The following is a 19,321-nucleotide window of genomic DNA, read 5'->3' as shown; positions in this document are numbered from 1 at the left end:
GAGTGGGTACAGGCTGGACATGATTATGTGCCAAATGATTGTCGCAGACAGGAGGTTCTTTGGGCCTGGAGAGGGGGGGCGGTGGATCATCTGGGAAGTGGGGGGTGGGGGTGGGGGAATCATTTCAGCAGTGATGTCTCTTCCCTTCTCAGAAAAGCAGCACCTGATCTGTGGGAGCTGCTGGTGGGCAGGCCTCCTGCTAGGGTCACCCCCTCCCCCCACCCCCCACAGCCAGGGTGGTGTCTGAGGCCCCAAGAAGGTGCAGGAGGTGGTGGTTTTACGAGCTGTTGGCTTTGAAGCTCCCGGCTGGTGGCTTAGTTCTTGTAAATGATTCTGTCAGAAATATCTAAGCAATGCTCTTAAGGCCTTCAACGCCCACCCAAAAAAGATTAAAGTAGATCCTTCATCAGCTATTTTAATATCACCTAAGAATTATGCAATCTTTTGGAAAGTCAGATTGGCTTCTCACCCCCTATGTGTATTTGTGTGTGTGTGTGTGTGTGTGTGTGTGTGTGTCCCAGTATCCAGTAAAATGTTGCCTATGTCCAGGGGCTGCTTAGTATTTAGTGGTATGTGCCCTTTGCTCCCTGGGGCCATGTAATGCACGGTGCCAGGGGAGGCTGAAGGGAAGGAAAGGAAACCAACCAGCCAATTGCTGTGCCTTCCAGCTCTTTAAAGAGATTGCTGGCTTGGCTACTTCTGTGTCCTCTCTTTCTTTAAAGAGCGTGTCTTCAAAGGACAAACCCTATAATGTCTGGTCTCTGGCACACGAATGGATTCTCAGTAAACGTGGCCAGAGGTCTCTGCCCTGAAAAATTAAATGTGGACTCATCCTCCTTCCCAGCCACGGTTTCCTTTCTCCCCAGCTTGTTCCCCAAATGGACCTTTAGCCTTTTCTCTCTAGGGTCATGCCTGCCCCATCCTGCTTCCTTCCTTGAAGTTAATCCAAATTTATCCATCCTTCAATGTTAAAAGTCACCTCTTCCATGAAGGCCTTTCCTGACCACCTCCTCCCCACCCCCAAACCTCATGGGCTTTTGCTGATCCCTTCTGGTCCAGTGGAACATGCCCAAGATGGCACCATGCACCCTCCCCAGGCAAGCTCCTCTTTCAGAGCTCTCGTCCAGAAAGGCATCATTGGCCTCCTGTGCCATAGAAAACTGACCCTCAGGATCCTTCAAGTTAATGAGTGGCAGAGCACTTTCCAAACCCTAAACCACCTGATTCCAAAGCCCACCCTGTGCCCCACCCCCACCCTGGCATTCCCGCCTGTACCCACCTATTGTGCTGGTCGTGAGGTTGCAGGCATGGCCCCCGGAGTCAAGGCTTGAGTTTGAATCCCTGCTCCACCCCTTGGGTAGCTGGTTACACTGCTCTGGACCTCGGTTTCTACCTCTACAGAATGTAGGGCATAAGAATGGGATTGTGGTGGGGGTGAAATCAGATAATACATGTAAAAGTCTTAGCACAGTGCTGGGCACGTTGTGAGTGCTTGGTGAGGGTTAACGCTCATTATCATGTTGGTTTCATCCTACAGGGTGCCTCTCCTTCCGTAGGTTATGAGCTCCTTGAGGGGAGGAACTTGCCTGGGTCTGAGTCCCCTGCTTTGCCCACACAGTGCCTGCTTCATGGTAGGCGCTCAGCAAATGAGAATAAAATTAATGAAGAGGCAATGCTGATTCCACAGTGGCTTTTCCACTGAGAGACCCAGCTAGCTGCCATTTGGTGTTCCCCAGGGATATGTGGTTTGAAGTCTAAATGACCTGCCCCAGGGGCTGGGCTGAAGCCAGGAGCTTCAGTTTCTCAGCAGCTTGTCCCCAAAGAGCACTTGGCCTCTTTTTGAACTAGCAACTTCTAGATTCTGGAGTCTATACCCAGTGTCCTATTCTGCCCTCAACCTCATCAGATGTGTTGATTGAGACTGTGGATAATCTTTAAGCCGAAGGAGGACTGAGCGCATGCTCTGGTGGAGAGAGCTTGCCTCCTGATGCACCATCTTCCCAGGGGGACCTGCAAGAGGGAAGTTTCCAGGTAATGAAATTTACCTCTGGAAGTGCCGCATATTATTGGAAAACATCCATAAATGCGCCTACTCCCCAGTCTTCTTGAGCAGAAAATATCAAACACGGTAACTCACCTTGGCTACTGTTGACCAAGGGCTTTCAACTTCAGGAGCTTGTTGAAGCTTGCTGGCGGTCCGCGGGAGGCCAAGGCCATTGTCTCCACCTCACAGATAATGAAGCTAAGGTTCCAGGAGCTTAAAGGGCTCTGCTAGGGAGTGGTGGAGGCTTGCTCCGACCCCCTTCTCCGACCTAGAATCTCAAGTTCTTTGCTCTGCACCTCCACGGTCCCTTCCACGATGCAGCCTTTTCTTGGCGACCAGAAGCCAATAACTACTTCAGGTGCACTAGTGTTGATGCGGCTAGAGCCGTCTGTCCCTACACTCAATGGCCCTGGGTTTGTAGGCCTGGTCATTTATCGTTGTGATCATTCCTCTACTCTCCCTTGCCTTCCCGGTAACGGCCGCCGCTGTAACTCCCTTCCCATTCAACTGCTGGGTCCGAGAAAAAAGAAGCTGACACCTTTTGCTGGAATGGTGTCTAAAATAAGATCGTTTGTGGCAGCTGCTTGGACACTCGGGTCGTTTTAGTTTTGTTTTCTCCTCTGTGTTTTGGGTACGTACAGCCCTTAGCTCGAGGACCCACAGGGAAACAGGAGAACAGCTAAGTGTTAGGGACGCTGCCTTTGGAGTGGACACACCTGGGGTGAGTCCCGGCTCTCTCAATTTGCGGGGCCGATACCTCCGCCGGGCTCTATTCCCTGGTGGATAAACTGGGGTTGATCTTCTAAGCCTCATCGGGAGTGCTGAAAGAGGATTTTAGGAGATAGTCCACAACCCATGCTTTAGCCCTGCGCTGGCCCTCAGCAGGTTGTAGTTTTGCTTCCGTGTCTGTAACTCGAAGCATGATCAGACTCTGATCATTCATTCATTCATCCATTCATTCCTTAAATGCTTGTTTACTTCCCATCTCTCCGTGCCTGGTTTCCTTATCCGCACAAGGAGGGTCATGGCAACACTTCTCCAGCCGGGGGACATGAGGACTTAATGGGTAAATAGACATGAAGTGCTCAGAAGCCACGCATGGGGGAGAATAAGTGTGACACAAATGTTACCATCCTCACCATCAGTACTAGTGTGCACTGGGGCCTGTGCGGGCCAGTCAGGCACAAGGGACAAAGAGGGGAGCAAAATGGAATGATCTTTGACTTATGCAATGTGCAGGTTCCTTACTCCTTATTGTCTCCATGGGGGAAAAAAGCCGAGCCATGTTTCATCATTGTCTACGTAAGACGAGTTGATAGCTCACAGAGACCCACCAGCTTGCCAGCTGCTGTCCTAGAGGCTGGCACTGGAGTCCCTGATGGGCCCCCTCCTGTGTTCTCACCCTTCATCCAGTCCCTAGGCCTCCGGCCCTGTGCTCTTGGTTTTAGTTCGGCACAATCCAAAGCACCTGCAAATAATCAGTCCAAAGGAGAGAACCATGGCCGTCTTGCCCAAGTCACGGCCGTGAAGGCAGGTGTCTGTGAAAATGCTCTGTAACCCTCAAAATGCCACACGGGCGAGAGCTCTAGGCCGCGAGCCTGGATTCGGAGGTTGGGACCAGAGGTGAAGTCCTGGTCCTGCCACTTGGCAGCTGTGTGTCACTTGTCTCTGAGCGCTTGCTCTCCACAGCTACCAAGTGAGAAAGCGAGAGGCTCTTTCTGGTAGGGTTGTATGAGGAGCAAATAGGAGCAGAATGAAAATTTAAGGAAGTTCAAGGCCCCCTCAAACACCTCCTTTTGGAGGTGGGTTCACTGCTTCTCACTCTCCATGGGCTTAGACTGGCGTCCCTGGACACAGATCTGCAACAGAGAAGTGCATTCCCAGGAGGCTCCCAAGAAAGACACGTGTCGGGAAGTGAACAGGGCAAGATTGGAGGGAAGGAGGAGTTGACACACAGACACTGATTTCACTGTCGGTAATGCATCCAGGTCTCTTTCTTTGTCTCTCCAAAGCATCATCACCTGCTCGTGTAAAAGACGTGCGTGCTTCTTCATGGACTAAACCCTCGCACGGTTATTTTTGCAGACTCAGAAGAGGAAAGGGAGCCAGACTGTAGAGATGGAACCTAATTTAAAAACATCCATGCAGCACTTGAAACAGAGGCCGGCTGGGACCAGGTCTGGTCAGGGCCAGGCCTTCCAGCATCCACCAGAATCTTGCCAAAGAGGGTCAAAAGTAGCAAAGGCGCCTGATGACCCCTCCCCCGCCAGGGCTCGGCAGGAGGATGCTCACTTTGAAGTTTTCCTGGGAAACTTGGTCACTAAGAGTAAATCTAGCCAAAGCCCTGTACCTGCCAAATTCTCTGGGCTCAACGGAGCTATTGTTCATCCTCCAAGTATCAGATTTAGCCTGATTTCTAATGAGCAAGACCATGGGTATTTAAAGAGAGCTGTCGACTGAGCAGTGGGGGCTCCACGGAATGACGGGGGACCCTGAGCCCACGTCCTCCTCTGTTGTCCTGTGGGAAACGGGCCACAGATAGGCACCCTCACCGTTGCTCATAGTAACAAGAGGGGTGTGTTTCGCCATCCTGGCGTTTGACTGCACTAAGTGGGTTTATTTGCTTTGTGTGTGTAGGGCCCCGCAAGTCTGTGACACTGGGGGCTGTCTGGGCTCGAGGAAACTGTTCTGACTCTGTTTCTCCATCTCTGCAACAATCACAGAGACTCTCAAGTTGTGGGGATCAAATAATGAAACACCATGAAGACCTTATAGAAAACAGCAGCTGGCATTTAGTAACTTCTTAATAAATGTTTCAAATTACTGATAGGTACCTGACCCTCACTCTGTAGGAGGGGCAGCCGAGGTTCCGAGGGGCTAAGTTCACGAATAAGATCCCTGAGTCTCAAGGAGGCAGACACGGGCTGGGGAGAAGGGGGCAAATGGGGCTAGACTTCCTGGCACTGGATTTCCATCATGGACCCTAAATATGACTTTAAACTTGGGAACAGAGGAAATGCTGACTTCTCAAAATCAAAAAGAGAAGAGTGGCGGCGGGGGGGGGGGGGGAGGAGATAAGGTTGCCAAAAAAAAAAAAAAAATCCCTTTGCTCTGAGCCCTGCGCTGTGATTGGGGTTTCACACCCACATGGCCTCCCCTCTTCTTGGTCACGTTCAGGAGTTCATCTGGCAGACTCCTCGTGAGCAGAGGAAGGTGTGACTGTGGTGCCTCCGACCCCCCAGATGTCCTCGGGAATGAAGGCCATTGGGGTTCTCATGGTCTTTGCCTCCTGCTGTGAGTAGTAAGGAGCTGGGAGAGCTCCGGGGTGCTGTCCTCAGTGTCTGGTGTCTGTGTCTTGGGGTGGCCCCTCTTGAGGTGGCATCGGGTGAGGGGAAATGAGGTGTCATTCAAAAGAGACTCAGGAGTGGAATAGGTTCCCACCAAACTCCTTCTGCTTCTGTTTCTTCTACAAAAGGGGGTGGTCCCAGCCTTAGGACCTCACAAAACTTCTAGAAAATCAAAGGTTGCTAACTATTTGCTAGAAAAAGGGCCTTTGACTACTGTTTTACCACACGCCCCCTCCGGGACCCTTTTTTATTTTCCTTTGGATGCCAGTTGCCCGCAGACCTGAATCTAGCTAGTTTAGGGACAATTAGTTCTCATCAGAAAGGCTCTCTTGTGGTGACTTATGGAATCATGGGTGATTATAGGTCATTGCTACCAGGAGATCAGATAACACCACTCCGCAAAGTGAAAAAGAGCTTCACAGGAAACAGTGTTGGAAACAGTTGTTGGAAAATTCTTTGACTCTGCTCTGGTTAGTTTGATTAGTAGAGATGTCTCCGAATCCGTTTCGCTGCTTCAACAGTGTAGCTTTCGGGTCCCTAAGTCGAAAGATGTCAAAAATGGAGTTCCCATTTTTCCCTCAGTCAGTGGTAGAATTTGCAGTTTTCAAGACCATGGTGGGGGGTGGGGGGGCTCACGCAGGGAGAACCAGTTCCCTCCTTGGTGTCCCCCACCCCATCAGCGCCTGAGGCACCCCTGACCGCAGGAGCTTCCTACCCCCTCCGCAGTGCTTCTGCTTTGGGACAACAAAACCACAGGAAGTCTCCTGTGAACGCTTCCCAAAACCCTGTGTCTCCATCTCCGTTTTCTTCAAGTTCATGTTTTTATGTTATTGTATGGCAAAATTAATATATGCAGGTAATTAAGAAGTAAAATGAGTGAGTCTATATAGAATACCAAGATGAAGCCACTTCTTGGGGCGCCTAGGCGGCTCAGTTAGTTAAGTGTCCAGCTTTGGCTCAGGTCATGATCTCACGGTTCTCAAGTTCGAGCCCCGCATCCGGCTCACTGCTGTCAGTTCAGAACTCGCTTCGGATCCTCTGTCCACCCCCCCGCCCCTCCCTCCCTCTCAAAAGTAAATAAACATTTTTTTAAAAAGCCACATCGCATCCCTCCCAGACTCCAGTCCTTCTCCTACACCCAGATGTAACTAACCACTCTTAAGAGTTTGATATACAACCTTCTAGGCTTTTCCACACACACATTTTGAACATTTTAATACAAAAGTAATACATGCTCATTATAAAAAAAAAAAGACAGCATAAAAGTATATAAACAGTGCCTATCTTTTTCTCCGCCTACTTCCTCAATCTCACTGCCCGGAGATATTGCTTTTAAAAGTAGATGTTTTCAAGACATCTCCCCCGTCAGTGGATATGTAGGTGGTGTTCAATTTTTTTCATACCACAGGGGACGCGCTGCAGCAAACATCCCCCAGAATATATATATTCTTTCCCCACTTTTGTAAACATTCTGTAGAAGTAAAAAATTGCTGGGTCCATGTGTATTTGCCATTAAAAAAAAAATAGACTGAGGGCATCTTTTCTGCCTCTCAAGTATTTTGTTTCTCCTGCGAGATTGTAAATGCCTGATGATATTTGGAGAAACTGGCATCTCTAGCTTTGAACTTTTCCCGTTAATGTTGCATTAGACCTAAGGGTGTTTCTGCCTTAGATAGTGGATTTGGGGTTTGTTTGGTTTTTTTTCCACTGGGGGTGGGGGGTGGGGGGAAGACCTAGTTGACAGTATTGTCCTGAACATCGTGGAAGCTGGGTTCTCATCCCGGACCAGCAAGAAACTGGCCATGGGACACAGTGTTCCAGCCAGATTGTCTTCCCCACGACAGGGGCTGGTGATCCCAGCCATGCTCAGGCAGCATGTTTGGGGGTCTCCTGAGGTCCCGGCTGCAAGCCCTCTAGTTGCTGGTATTGTTCTCACTGCACCCCGCCTTCTTTCTTACTTCCTGCCCTCCAGTGATGGCCCCTGCCCACAGCAGCTTCTGGCAGTTTCAGAGGATGGTCAAGTACATCACAGGGCGGAGCGCCTTCTTCTCATATTACGGATATGGCTGCTACTGTGGCCTTGGGGGCAAAGGGACCCCCGTGGATGACACTGACAGGTGAGTCCAAAGCGCTCATTGGATTTGCACTGAAACCGGTGCCCGAAGGGAGGCAGGAGGTTAGGACGCTTGTGTTGCAAGTAACAGAAGCCCATGGATGGTTGGCTGTCCTGTAGCCGCCATCTTGAAATCCTCGTGTCTGAACAACGTGCCCTGGATTCCCGTTTTGCACCAGACCTCGAAAATTATCTAGTCAGTCCTGCCCAGAGCTCCAGAAACGTTTTCAGTTCTCAGACGTCACAGCAAACATGGTCTTGTCTCAGCAACCCAGTTTTTTAGGCTTAGAGCACAGCAAGACTGCCCTGCTGTCTCCCGGGCCTAATTCCACATTCGGGGAGAGAGAATCCCAGTGGCCCAGTTTGCAAAAGTTGTCCATCTGGGCGAGGCCACATGGCCCAACGTGGCTGCCAGGCCTACTCCTTGGCGTGGGGGTGGGGAGCGCGAGCCCCAAGAAAAAGCGGAGGTTGGGGTGACCTGGAGAGGGTACGGGGAGACAGGAACCAGGATAGTTTGCACGTCGTGTGTCTGGAGAAATAAGAAGTGAGGTGTTTCTTGCTGCTTTCAACCCCATGTGGATAAATACGTCCCTGCAGCGGGGCCTCAAATGTCACTCCTGGAGCTTGAGTCTTCCGGGCCAGGCATGGAATAGTCCAGCTGGAGGTACCCCAGAGCCCTGCGGGGGCACTGACACCGATGAAGTACCCATCATGGGCCGAGCAGTGGGATTGGTGATTTGCACACAGGGCCTACCTTTAAGCCTTGCATCCAGTGGCCAAGGCAGTGTGACTGTCCGTATCCTACAGATGGCGACTGTGAGCACCCACTAAACCAACGTGGCAAAGCCGAAGACACAGCAGCCCCTGAGTGGCTAGGTCAGGATTTGAACAAGAACTTGCCTGGTTCAAAGTCCCGGCTCTTTGACGCTCTGTGCCTCCCCTTCCGAGACCAAAGGCTGGCGAGAATTTTACCACCGTTAGACGACGACGACAAACAGCAGAGAGCCCACTTGCAGGTGGGGATGGCGGGAGGAAGGACCGAAGCGTCTGGCCCAGAGCATCTTCTTTTCTGTGTCTTAGAATCCAGTCCCCGGTCTCTGCTTTCCTGCCCCTCATGCTCTGGTTGAGGCATTCCAAGCTGTTTTCTCTTTGTGGATCTTCTCCCTCCCTGTCCCCGGCCGCTCTCAGCACGGTGAGAACAAGGACTAAAGAGTTATGGGTGTTTTTGCTCACACCTGTCTCCTCAGGGACTGTCACAGTGCTTGGCACGTGGTAGATGCTCAGGAAAAAGTCATTACATGAATGACTGAGCCACACGGACCTAGATTTGAGCCCCATGTCTATCATTTGCCAGCTGTACAGTTTTGGGAAATTCCCCTCTTGGAATTCTGCCACCTCCTCTATGAAATGGGGACAATGATCACCCTTCACAGGGTTACGCTGAGGAGCTAATGGGATAGCAGAAGGTGCCAGAAAGAGCTCACTAGATGTTAGTGGTTATTTTTGTAGTTTCAATATTTTCAGGAACTTACCTCCTTACCCTTCAATGCCTTCTCACGCAGGGGAGGAGGCGGGGGAGTCCTTTCCGGTTTCCACCTATGGTCTTCCCGCTGATTCCCCAGGGCCCACACGCCAGGGAAGCCCCTCACCTCTCCTCTGCTCTGGCCCCCAGATGCTGCCTGGCACATGACTGCTGCTATGAGAAGCTAAAGCAATTCGGCTGCCAGCCTGTGATGAACAGCTACCAGTTCCACATCGCCAATGGGTCTGTGGCCTGTGAGTAGCCCTCTCTGTAGGGAAATGGCTTTGAACCTGGGCCTTTCCTAATGTCTGCCTCCTGGCAGAAGAGTGCTTTGAGACGGAAAGTGACCATTCTAGGAGTCAAAGCTTCTCGGGAGTCTTTGCTTGGTCTCCGGTCTCTCCCATCCAGCGCCCTCTGGGAGCATGGAGCATGGTGCCTGGGGTATAGTACCTGCTCAATAAATAATGGCTGACTTGAGACGACGTGGAATCTTGCAGCTTCGCCTGGCAACCGTTGCTGTTGAGAACATTCCTCCTTATGTCTGTCATGTGTTAACAAAGCAGCTCGGCTGTCTTTCAGTTGAACAAATATTTGTTAAGGGCGACTCCACGCCAAGCGCTAGTAGGTGCCATGGGGGACACAAAAGTAAATAGGAGGGGGACGGGGAAGAGAACTCACATGTCGTTGAGGCCATTCAGGGAGGAGAGCAAAGGACAAGGGTGGGCAAGTACCGAGTGTCCCGCACGTGGGGCGTGGCCCCTAATATCCCGGGGCATGTTCTGGGGCTACCGGGGTGTGGGGTTTGTGTAGGGCAAGTTTGAAGAGCAAGCCCATTTGAAGTCACTGGGCTGTAGCCTTCTTGCCAATGCCGTTCATTCCGGTGGAACCAGTGGTTTGAGTGCCCCTTAGGGCGACTGGCCTCCTACCCCGCCTTGTGGAGTTGCATGAACCGCTTTCCTCCCCGTGTGTATTCGTGCTTAGCTGTGAATGTGTTGGAGTCCACCTGTCTCCTCCCGAGGTCGGGGAACCACCACCTCCCTTCCCTTCATCTCCGCCTTAGAGAGGGTGCTCAGCGCCTAGACCCTAGGGCTCCCCAGCACCCCCCCCCACCCAGGGCCCCAGCTCAGGACACACCCAGATTGATCAAGCAATACAGCTACACGGTCTCCCTGGTCCAGTGGTGAGACCTGAGCCATGGGAGGCTGCTGGTGGCTCAGATCCCTGCCATCTGAGGCCAGATACAGCCTGGTCTGTTTCTCAGCCTTCACAGCCTCTGGCCCCAGACACACTGTTGATGGGGAGAACCCTCTTTCCAGCATGAGCTCAAGGAGACTTCTGTGTTGGAGCTCTCTGGCCATGACTGTGCTCACACCTAAAGCAGTGTCTCTTCTGGGAGGTCCCCAAGGCCACGTACAGGAGATAGGACAGGATCAGGACCTAGTGGAGGGGCAAGGAGAGGGGGCTGGAGGAGATTGCCCCGGAAGTGTTGTTTGCTTTGGCTCACGATGCCCTCAGAGGGAGGGACAGAGTTTCTGACCACCTCTCCCCACCCCTCTGGGCCCCACTTGGTGGGATTGGGGGCGGGACAAGCCTGGCCATTGGCTGTAGGGGGGCACACACAGAAAAGGTGCCCCTGACTCTTCTCAGCCTGGCACATGGTCCTGCTTTCATATGGTTCCTTCTCATCTCTTTTCGTCTTGATCATAATATCTGTCCTGTCAAGTGTTATCTTAAAGTGGTTGAAAAGTTCTCCCTTTTAGAGGAAATACATTTGAGGAGCTCTGTCTTCTGATGCCCCCATAAAGTGCAAATGCCAGGAAAGAAGGGAAAAGATGCCCTGAGGAGGGAAGTGGATTTTCAGCAGATGCAGCCTGTGCGCGCTGTGGTCGCAGCCCTGGAAGAAGCCTCAGCCCTTTGCACCTGCTGCTGCTGCGTTCTTTTTTTTTTTTGAGCATCTTCTTTAGCACCTCTCTTCCCCCTCCCCCGTGAGGCCAGAGCCACAGCCTGGGAGCCCAGGAGACGGAGAAGAGTGACCTGGGGGAGAGCCCGGAGCCCCCTCCCCCGAGGTGGCACACAGGAACATCTGCTTGGCACATGCTGGGCAGCGGTAGGCGGTGTGGGCAGGGACTGGGCACTGGGCTGGGAAGTTTAGGGTCTGGGCTGTGCTTTCCACAGATGCCGCCAGGCAGTTAGCGGCTCCTGAAGCTTGAGCAGGGCCCCCCGCAGTCCAGAGCCCCGCTTAGGGAGTTAGCACTGGGGTGGGGTGGGGGGACATCAGTATCCCCCGCCTCAGCTGACCCAGCCGGTGAGTGCCAGGTCGACCCCCTGTCCTCCCCACCCCGCCTTGCCAAGCCCCTGCTCCCAAGAGTGGGGCCGGGAGCTGAGGGATCTGGGTTCTGATCCCGGGTCTGCTGCTGATACGTGCTGAGCCCACAAACCAGACACAGGAACATTCACTTACTTGCCCAGCATTGCTTGAGCGCCTGCTGGGTGCCCCTCCAAGGCCAGCGCTGTGTGGGGGCCGGGCGCAGAGCAAGGCAGCCTCGGGTCCTGCTCTCCTGGCACGCTCCAGAGCTGAAAGCGCCCTTAGAGACCCTCTAGACCCACACCTTATGGTAGTGACAGGGAGACTAAGGCCCAGAGAGGGCAAGAGTGTGATCCAAGTAACAGGCAACATTAACAGGCATGTGTCTGGAGCCTTTCCAGTGCTCAGGAACACACTGCTTGGCCTGAGTTTTCTGGGCCTCAGTTTCTTTATCCATGAAATAGGTATAATAGCAGCAGCTGTGGTCTCTGAGCATCTGTGACATGTGCATTACATACCGCACCTTGGACCCCTGTGATACACCCCTGGGGTGGGCATGATTATCAGGAAGGACCCTGAGGCTCAGAGAGGTTAGCGGAGATGGCCGAGGTCACGCAGCCAGGAAAAGAAGAGTCACGATCCCGACCTAGGCCGTCTGCCCCCAGAACCAGCGTCCCTGCCTTACACTGCCCTCCCCAGCGGCATGGGGCTGCCAGGAGGGTGGCGGGGGGGACACACTTGGTTGGAGGGCTCACACAGATGCAAGTCTTGTTGTCCTGTGGGCAGCATGCTCGTGAGGGGGCAGAGAAAGGCAGATGGTCTCGGCTCATCTCTAACGCCCCAGATCTTTCTGTTCTAGCGCTATGGACCCTGCTAAGAGGCCCAGAGAGAGCACATACCTCGGGTCTGGCAGAGCTGGGTCTGAACCCCAGCTGCACTCCTTCTAGCTGGGTAATTACACAACCACCCTGGGCCTCAGTCTCCTCGTCTGTAAAATGGGGACAAGAGTCTGCCCTTCCTAAGGTTGCTAAAGTAACCCCGCTGAAGGGGCTGGCCCATAGCAGGTGCTTAGGTAGTGCCTTTCCTTTTAGAAGCTGAGACTTCTTTTTGCATCAAAGTTTTCTTTTCCCCTTCGCTTTGGTGGAAAAGCACTGGGATTTTCTTCATCACTGTTAGGAGATTGCTCTGAAGCATTTCCTCTGCACCTGCATCCCCTTGCGCTAACGTCATTAACTCCCTAGAGAAGAAAAGCTCTCCCCCCCACTCTGGTTACTCTGCAGTTCAAAGAGCTGCCTTGCAAGGGTTAACGCCCCTCCCCTCCCCCCAGCCTCCAAGTTCTGAAATCCTGTACCAGAGCCTGGTCCCGGGTTGCCTAGCAACCAAGGGCTGATCTGGGATGTAGTTGGTGAGCAGGGAAGGGGAAAGGAGAAAAACAACTTGGCCTGTCCGTGTCTTTAAATGTCACCGGAAGATCCGTGCAGAGAAAGGCCTGGAACCCAAGCCCTGGGGCCAATTTGCCAGGTGGGAAAGGCTGCCCTCAGGCAACCAGGGAGGTCATTATCCCTCCTTTGACTGGGCTTACATAAGCACTTGGCATTTGCAAGGGACTTTAAGATTAGCCCTCGGAGACGCCCCCTCCTCCACCCACACATGCATGTGTGGCTTGTGCAGGGGCCGTGGGAGGCCAGCCAGGTTCCAGCCGGAGGCATGTCGGAGCCTCTGCCCTTCTCCCTCTGCCAAAGAGGGAAGGTGAACATGAGAACCACTGGAATTTGCAGTTTGCAAAGATCTTTCTCCAGCACTGCTGAATTGATCCCTCACAACACTTCCATCCCTGACACATCACCCCTTTTCCTCTCCTAGCATTGGTCTCCACCTGAAATTACCTTGTGTACTTAGGCTTCCCCTCTCCCGCCAACCCAAATGTGAGTTCCGGAGAGCAAGGAACAAGCCTGTCCTGTGGGGGCGTGGGGGGCACTCATCCTCACTGGAACCCACAGAGAGGGACGCCCTTGGAGCTAAGTGATGTGGGGTCTGCTTGCTCAGACCTGTACCCCCAGGTCCTAGCCAAAAGCCAGGCACATGTTAAGAACTCAGGACCTGTCAGTTTGATGAGTGAATGAACGAAAACCTCATGAGATAGTTAACATAAATATCTGTTTCCTGATTTGAAAGCGGAGGACACAGGCTTGGGGACACGCAACTTGCCTGAGATTCTAAAGCACACACAGGTGGTGGGTCTGGCCCGAGAACCGGGCGTCCCGGGTCCTGGGACGGGGACCCTTTCTCTGACCCACAGACCGTGAGCGTCCAGGCAGGCAAGCTGTAGCACATAGCGATGGAGTGTTCATTGCGTGTTCAGAGCTGAAGACGTGCGATGAAAACACAAACTCCCTGGGCAGAAAGAGCCTGCCTTCTGGGAGGAATCCAGCTCACAAAATATTCAGAAGTAAAGTACACTCGGGTGTTGACTAGTGCTATGACAAGGTGACAGGCTACAGAATGATGACAACAGAAGGAGGGAAGGCTGGCTACTCCAGGTGGCCTTTGGCTAGTGTGGCAGGAGCAGAGGCAGCGGGTGGCCGGGGCTGGTGTCGCACAGGGGAACGGGTTCCTTAGTGGGGCTTGGGGGAGGGGCAGACAGGGAAGGAGCTCACCGCCTCCTCCAGTGGCAGGGGAGGCTGCCAGAGCATTTGAAGCGGGAAATGATAGCTCTAATGTTGCTCTAGAAAGGTCACTCTGACCACTGTCCGGGGTGGTTGGGGAGCAAGGGAGGAAAGATGGGGCGGTGTCAGTGAGCTGTTTCAGGAGCACCGGGGAGAAGCTACCACAGATGGTAAAGTGGAGGGGAGAAGCGCCAGATGCTGGGTGTCACGGAGGTAAATTGTCAGGGCCTGCTGATGGGCTGGATGTGGGGTGGGAAGGAAAAAGAGACTGAATCCAAGGTTCTGGGCCAGGGCGGCCACAGGTAAAGTGTCGTCTATTGAGTTTCTGCAAATGGGGAAGAAACAGCTGTGAGAACACAGCAAGGAGTTCAAGATGCGGATCAGACACCCACCAGTGAGGGAAGTCGGGTGGACCCGAGCACATTGGAGTATTGAGCTCAGGCGAGACACTGGGCTGGGATGAGAACCCAAGAGTCATCGGCACTGTGATCGGTATTGAAGGCCCTGAGATCGAACCAGAGACTCAGGGAGAGAATTTGGAGAGCAGGGAGGAGGCCTGGGACGCAGGCAGGTGGCGGCCTCGGCAGGAGGCTGAGTTCACGGAGGGCAGCGATGTGGAGCGTCCTGCTTCATCCTATTTATGGGAGTCTGTCATGGAATGAGAAAGAATGCCCTGAAGCCATGTTCCTCTCTCATGCCTCAGTTTCCCTGCTAGCAAACTAGAAGATGCAGGAACAGATTCGGGTTTGTCTTTTGAAAAGATGGCTTGCAAACAGGGCATTTCTCGCCTTGGGGCTGCCTCTCCTTCCGGGTCTTAAAAGGCCTGGTCCTGCCACGGCTGTGGGATGCCCCAGGAATGAGAGTCTATGCCGTCGACCCCTGCTCGGGATCAGTTCCAGCAGGCCTGGGGCCCGGGAGAGCATCAGAGGTCACACTGCGCGTCAGGAGAGGGTCCTACTCCGTGCATCGGCAAGGACAGGACAGAGTGAGAAAGGGACGGGAAAGTGAGCGAAAAGACAAAGGAGGTGTGGAGAAGTGAGACGGTAAAGAAGAAGAGAGGAACAGAAGACAGAGATAACCAGGAGGCCAAGGCAGAGTGAGAAAGGTGTCTCACTTCAGGCTTCCAGAAAGACAGCGCCGGGGTGAGTGACAGCACAGGGTGCCAGGCCCTTTCCGAAGGAGAGCCAGGCTGAAGGGGGTAGGGCCCTGCACCCTGAGAACACCAGCCACGAGACCAAGTGGCGGACCCTTGGCCCCTGCAGACTGTGGCGGCCACCCAGGAAGGAAGCAAGGGGCATGCTCGAGGCAGTCGAGGCGAGAGACCTAGAGGGGATGGGGCGTGGCTTGGGAGGGGCTCCCGGGAGAGCTGGGGCCTGGAGGATCCTGGAGGATGCTCACAGATGGAAAGGGGGAACACGAGGGCAAAGGTGACCCAGGTGTCAGGGAGGGTGGGAGCGGCGGGATCCCAGAGCCAGGGGCGCGAGCATTCCTGGCCCATTTCCAGTGGGTGAGTGGAGGGCGCAGCTGAAGCGTGGGGTGGGTGTCGACGTGCCTTGAGAAATCAAGTCTCCAGGGAGACGTGGGAGGACAGCTTGCTGCAGGAGTTGGACTTTGGAGGGAGAAAGGCAAACAAACAGAGGACAGTCAGCACTGGATCCAACTTCAAAGGGCTCTTCTTCCGGGATGCACCACTGCCATCACCAGAAGCTCATAGGGAGCACTCCGTGCATGCTGCAGCCAAACCACTCTCCCTGTAAACAGGGAACTGGGGTGCAGTTCTCTAGAAAGGGGAAGCCACAACCACACACACACACACACACACTCACACGCGCGCGCACACACACACACACACACACACACACACACACTTCAGCTCCAGTAACTAAATAAAAGATCCCCATCTAGTGGTAGCTCGGCCAAAGGGCAGACACTCAATCCCAAAGGCCCGGAGGGGCTTCATTCGCTTATCAGGGACTGTCGGTTGAGCACCTACGACGTAAGGAGCATTTGCTCCGCATGCTGGGCATACTGTGACGGACGAGATGCGCAAAGCCCCAGCCTCACAGAGCTCACACTCCGTTGAGGAGGGATAGACGGAAGCAAGTGAATACTCAAGAGATGTGCGGGTTGTGCAAAGCACGATGAAGGCAATAAACGGGGATGCGCGGGGGGGGGGGGGGGGGCTCCTGATCAGGGGTCAGGGAGAGCCTGTCTGAGGAGGGGGCATCTCATCCCAAACGATGAGATCCTGGTGAGAGGTGTTTTAGACAAGGAGAATGGTGAGAGCAGAGTCCCAGGACAAGACCGAGCCAGGCCTGTGTGTGACAAAGTGGCCAGTGTGCCTGGAGCAGAGCAAAAAGCCACGGCAACGGACCAGTTGGGGAGGCTGGATCATAGCAAGGCTGCCCTGGAGACCCCGGTGAGGATTTGGACGTCCTCCTCCAAATACTAGGAAACCCAGGGGCTTGAAGCAGGAGAGTGGCCATGATCCAGGCTGCAGTTTAGGGAGGAAGAGCTGGTGGCGATAGGGACGGGGGGAGGGTAGCGGCCAAGAAGGTGGAGACAAGAGGGCGGAGAGCGAAGTATTTTAAACAGAGAAATCAGCGGCGCTGGCTGTGGACTGGATGTGAAAAGTTGGAAGGCGGGTGGGGGGAGCCCAGGCTGCTGCTCGCTTTCTGGCTTGAGTGGGAGGTGGTGCCGTCTGCGAGCTTTGAGCGTGGGTGAAGGCCGGGTTGGTGGGTGGGGGGAATGCTACTTCAAGTGTTCCTTTTTGAACGTCTTAAGTTGGAGATGCCTCAGGCGTCCGAGCGAGATGGCCAGCAAGCAGCTGGACATAGGTGAGTCCTGAGAGAGGGTCCCGTGCCCTTGGCCTGCGCGCTAACTCAGGGCGCCCCTCCGTGCAGCCCCCTCCCCCTGCCCTCCTCATTTCCTTCCAGGCTTCTCTTCCCTCCCGTCCTCGTGGCATGTCCAGGTGTGACTGGGGACACAGCGAAAGGACGAACGAAAAGGACTCCCCGTTTTTTCCCTTTCTGTTTTCAACCCCCGACCCCTTGTAGCAAGCCCCCTGTTCTCCGCAACCTTAGGACCAAATGGAGCCCCCCTGGTGGCCCTCTGTCTCTCTGCAGGTACATGTGCCCTCGGTCCCGGCGTCAGCTGTCTCTGTGGGCTGCGGGCATGTGAGTGTGACAAGCAGTCTGCATACTGCTTCAGAGAGAGCCTGCCCACCTACGAGAAAACCTTCAAGCAGTTCTCCACCCGGCCCCACTGTGGGAGGCGTAAACTCCAGTGCTAGGCAGCCACAGGCCCCTGGCCGGTCAGCATGTGTTCCGGAGTCACCCTCCCGGGAAGCCTTCTCATGCCGTCCCCAACAGGCTCCAATGGTGGCTGCAGCCACCATTCGGCACAGGGCCTAGGGTACTCCTTCGTCACTCGACACCAGAGGGCTGCAGACCAGCAATGGAAAAGATAAGACCCTGGCACGCGAGGGAGGGAGACTGCCCGTTCACATGTACACAAATAAATGACGCTTTCTGATAGTAGTAAGTGCTAAGAAGCAGTACATACAGCAAGGTGACAGGGTAGAGAGATGTTCCCAACCCCCATCTGGGAATTCCCAGGAGGGCAGAGGACCCAGGATCTGCCCTAAACTCCCCCTCCGCCCCCACCCCAAAGTCAGGATGCAGGGCGGACTTGGGAATGGGGCGCATGACCCAGGTCCAGCCGGGGACAGAGCAGGGACCCTGCAAAACAGGGATCCAGCCAAGGATCCGAGAAGCATGCTTTGGACTTTTTTCTCCTTTGCTTGGGTTCTGCTCTCTGAAATCCCTCCGGTGGCAAAAATTAAGGCCACTTTCACCTCTTAAGAGACAGAGCGTGAGAACAGCCACATCCACTCCACGCGGATGTCGGGGCCAGGAAGACATCAAAAAGTTGGGGAAAGATGGCCTCGGAAGAGTGCGTCAGAGGGACCCGAAATTTCCATCCGAGTTCAGGAGGCCCTGGAGATATCAGACTCCGATGCTAACGAACACCAAAGTCGCCTGACGTGGGCGGATTCTGTTCTTTGTCACGCCCACGTGGCGTGGTAGGTTGCAAAATCGGCCGCACAGCTGTCCTCTCTGGAGGCGATGCCTCTCTGTACCCTCGCCTCTCGTGAAGGAACGTTTCCCATCAGGAAGTAGAGTCTGCTCCTCCCAGTGGTTGAATCTAAACTCTGTGCTGACCTCGTGAATTACTTTGGTCGACGGAACGTAGTGGAACGTACGAATGAATGGTCGGTCTGCCAGTTCTGAAGCCCAGGCCTCAGCAGGTCGGGTCTCAGGACACCTGGCGCTGCTGAGAACAAGCCTTGGGCTGATCCGCTGGCAGACGGGGCCCAGAGTGTCAGTCCAGCTGTCTCAGCTCAGACCTCAGACATGTAAAAGCACCCAGCCAAGGTCAGGCACGCCCACTCATTGCCGACCATGACCCACGAGAGAAGCTAGCTGGAACCAAGGCAACCGCCCAGCTGACCCCAGGCTAAGTGGCCGATTGCAGAAGTGTGAGCTGCATAAAGGCTGCCGTTTTAAGTCACTAAGTTGTGGTGTGGTCTGTTATACAGTTAGTACTCGCCGGTCTTCGTTCATGGCTCGCTGAGAACTGTGACCAGTTCTCCGCACTGCGCTGCACGGGGAGGCCACAAAACGTTGTGCACGTGGCCCCTGCCCCTCACCTTGTAGGTCTGGGAGGAGAAAGGCTGTGATCAAATATAATAAGGACGAACGCACAAAGGGCTGTAATCACACAGTCATCCAACAGACGTTTATTGAGCTCCCACTACGTGTCAGACACAGTGCTGGGCAGTAACGATTCAGAGATTTAAAGAAAACAAACCACATCAGGTCTGAATATCCTGGGGAGAACTTTGAGAGCCATAGCAGCTTTTAGAAGTTCAAGTTCAGACGCTTACACTCTGGATTGGGTGATGCTGTCACTGATGTGAGGACAGAAAGGGAAGCCACGGGCAGGTGGTCAGCAGAGGGTCTGGGAGCCATGGCTCCTGGACTCTGCTTTGCTCAGCTGGCAGAGTCCAGTGGTAAATTCGTCTGCCTTTCCTTCCTCCCTTCCTCACTCCCTCCTCCCTCCCTTCCTTCCTTCCTTCCTTCCTTCTTCCCTTCCTCCTCCCTCCTCCCTTCCTCCCTTCCTTCCTTCCTTCCTTCCTTCCTTCCTTCCTCCCTTCATCCCTCCCTTCCTCCCTTCCTTCCTTCCTTCCTTCCTTCCTTCCTTCCTCCCTTCATCCCTCCCTTCCTCCCTCCCTCCCTTCCTCCCTCTCTCCTCCCTTCCTT

The 19,321-nt window shown here is 54.1% G+C and overlaps 1 protein-coding gene across 1 annotated transcript; it reads left to right on the top strand.

Annotated features, from left to right (window-relative positions):
- Positions 1–5,234: 5,234 nt before the first annotated feature.
- Positions 5,235–18,569, top strand: PLA2G2C (phospholipase A2 group IIC). The gene is made up of 4 exons (XM_032594207.1): positions 5,235–5,338; positions 7,364–7,508; positions 9,177–9,280; positions 17,123–18,569. The coding sequence occupies exons 1-4, from the start codon at positions 5,287–5,289 to the stop codon at positions 17,287–17,289; spliced, it is 468 nt and encodes a 155-aa protein (XP_032450098.1). The 5' UTR covers positions 5,235–5,286; the 3' UTR covers positions 17,290–18,569.
- Positions 18,570–19,321: the final 752 nt, after the last annotated feature.

Source organism: Lynx canadensis, chromosome C1 (genome assembly GCF_007474595.2).
Source record: "Lynx canadensis isolate LIC74 chromosome C1, mLynCan4.pri.v2, whole genome shotgun sequence".
In the NCBI taxonomy this organism is placed as follows: domain Eukaryota; kingdom Metazoa; phylum Chordata; class Mammalia; order Carnivora; family Felidae; genus Lynx; species Lynx canadensis.
This window is presented reverse-complemented; position numbering and strand designations above follow the sequence as displayed.

Excerpts from the sequence above, each read along its gene's own strand:
- PLA2G2C (XM_032594207.1), top strand. The coding sequence starts at position 5,287 with ATGTCCTCGGGAATGAAGGCCATTGGGGTTCTCATGGTCTTTGCCTCC. Across the intron at positions 5,339-7,363 it reads CATGGTCTTTGCCTCCTGCT|TGATGGCCCCTGCCCACAGC; the intron begins GTGAGTAGTAAG and ends CCTGCCCTCCAG. Across the intron at positions 7,509-9,176 it reads CCCGTGGATGACACTGACAG|ATGCTGCCTGGCACATGACT; the intron begins GTGAGTCCAAAG and ends TCTGGCCCCCAG.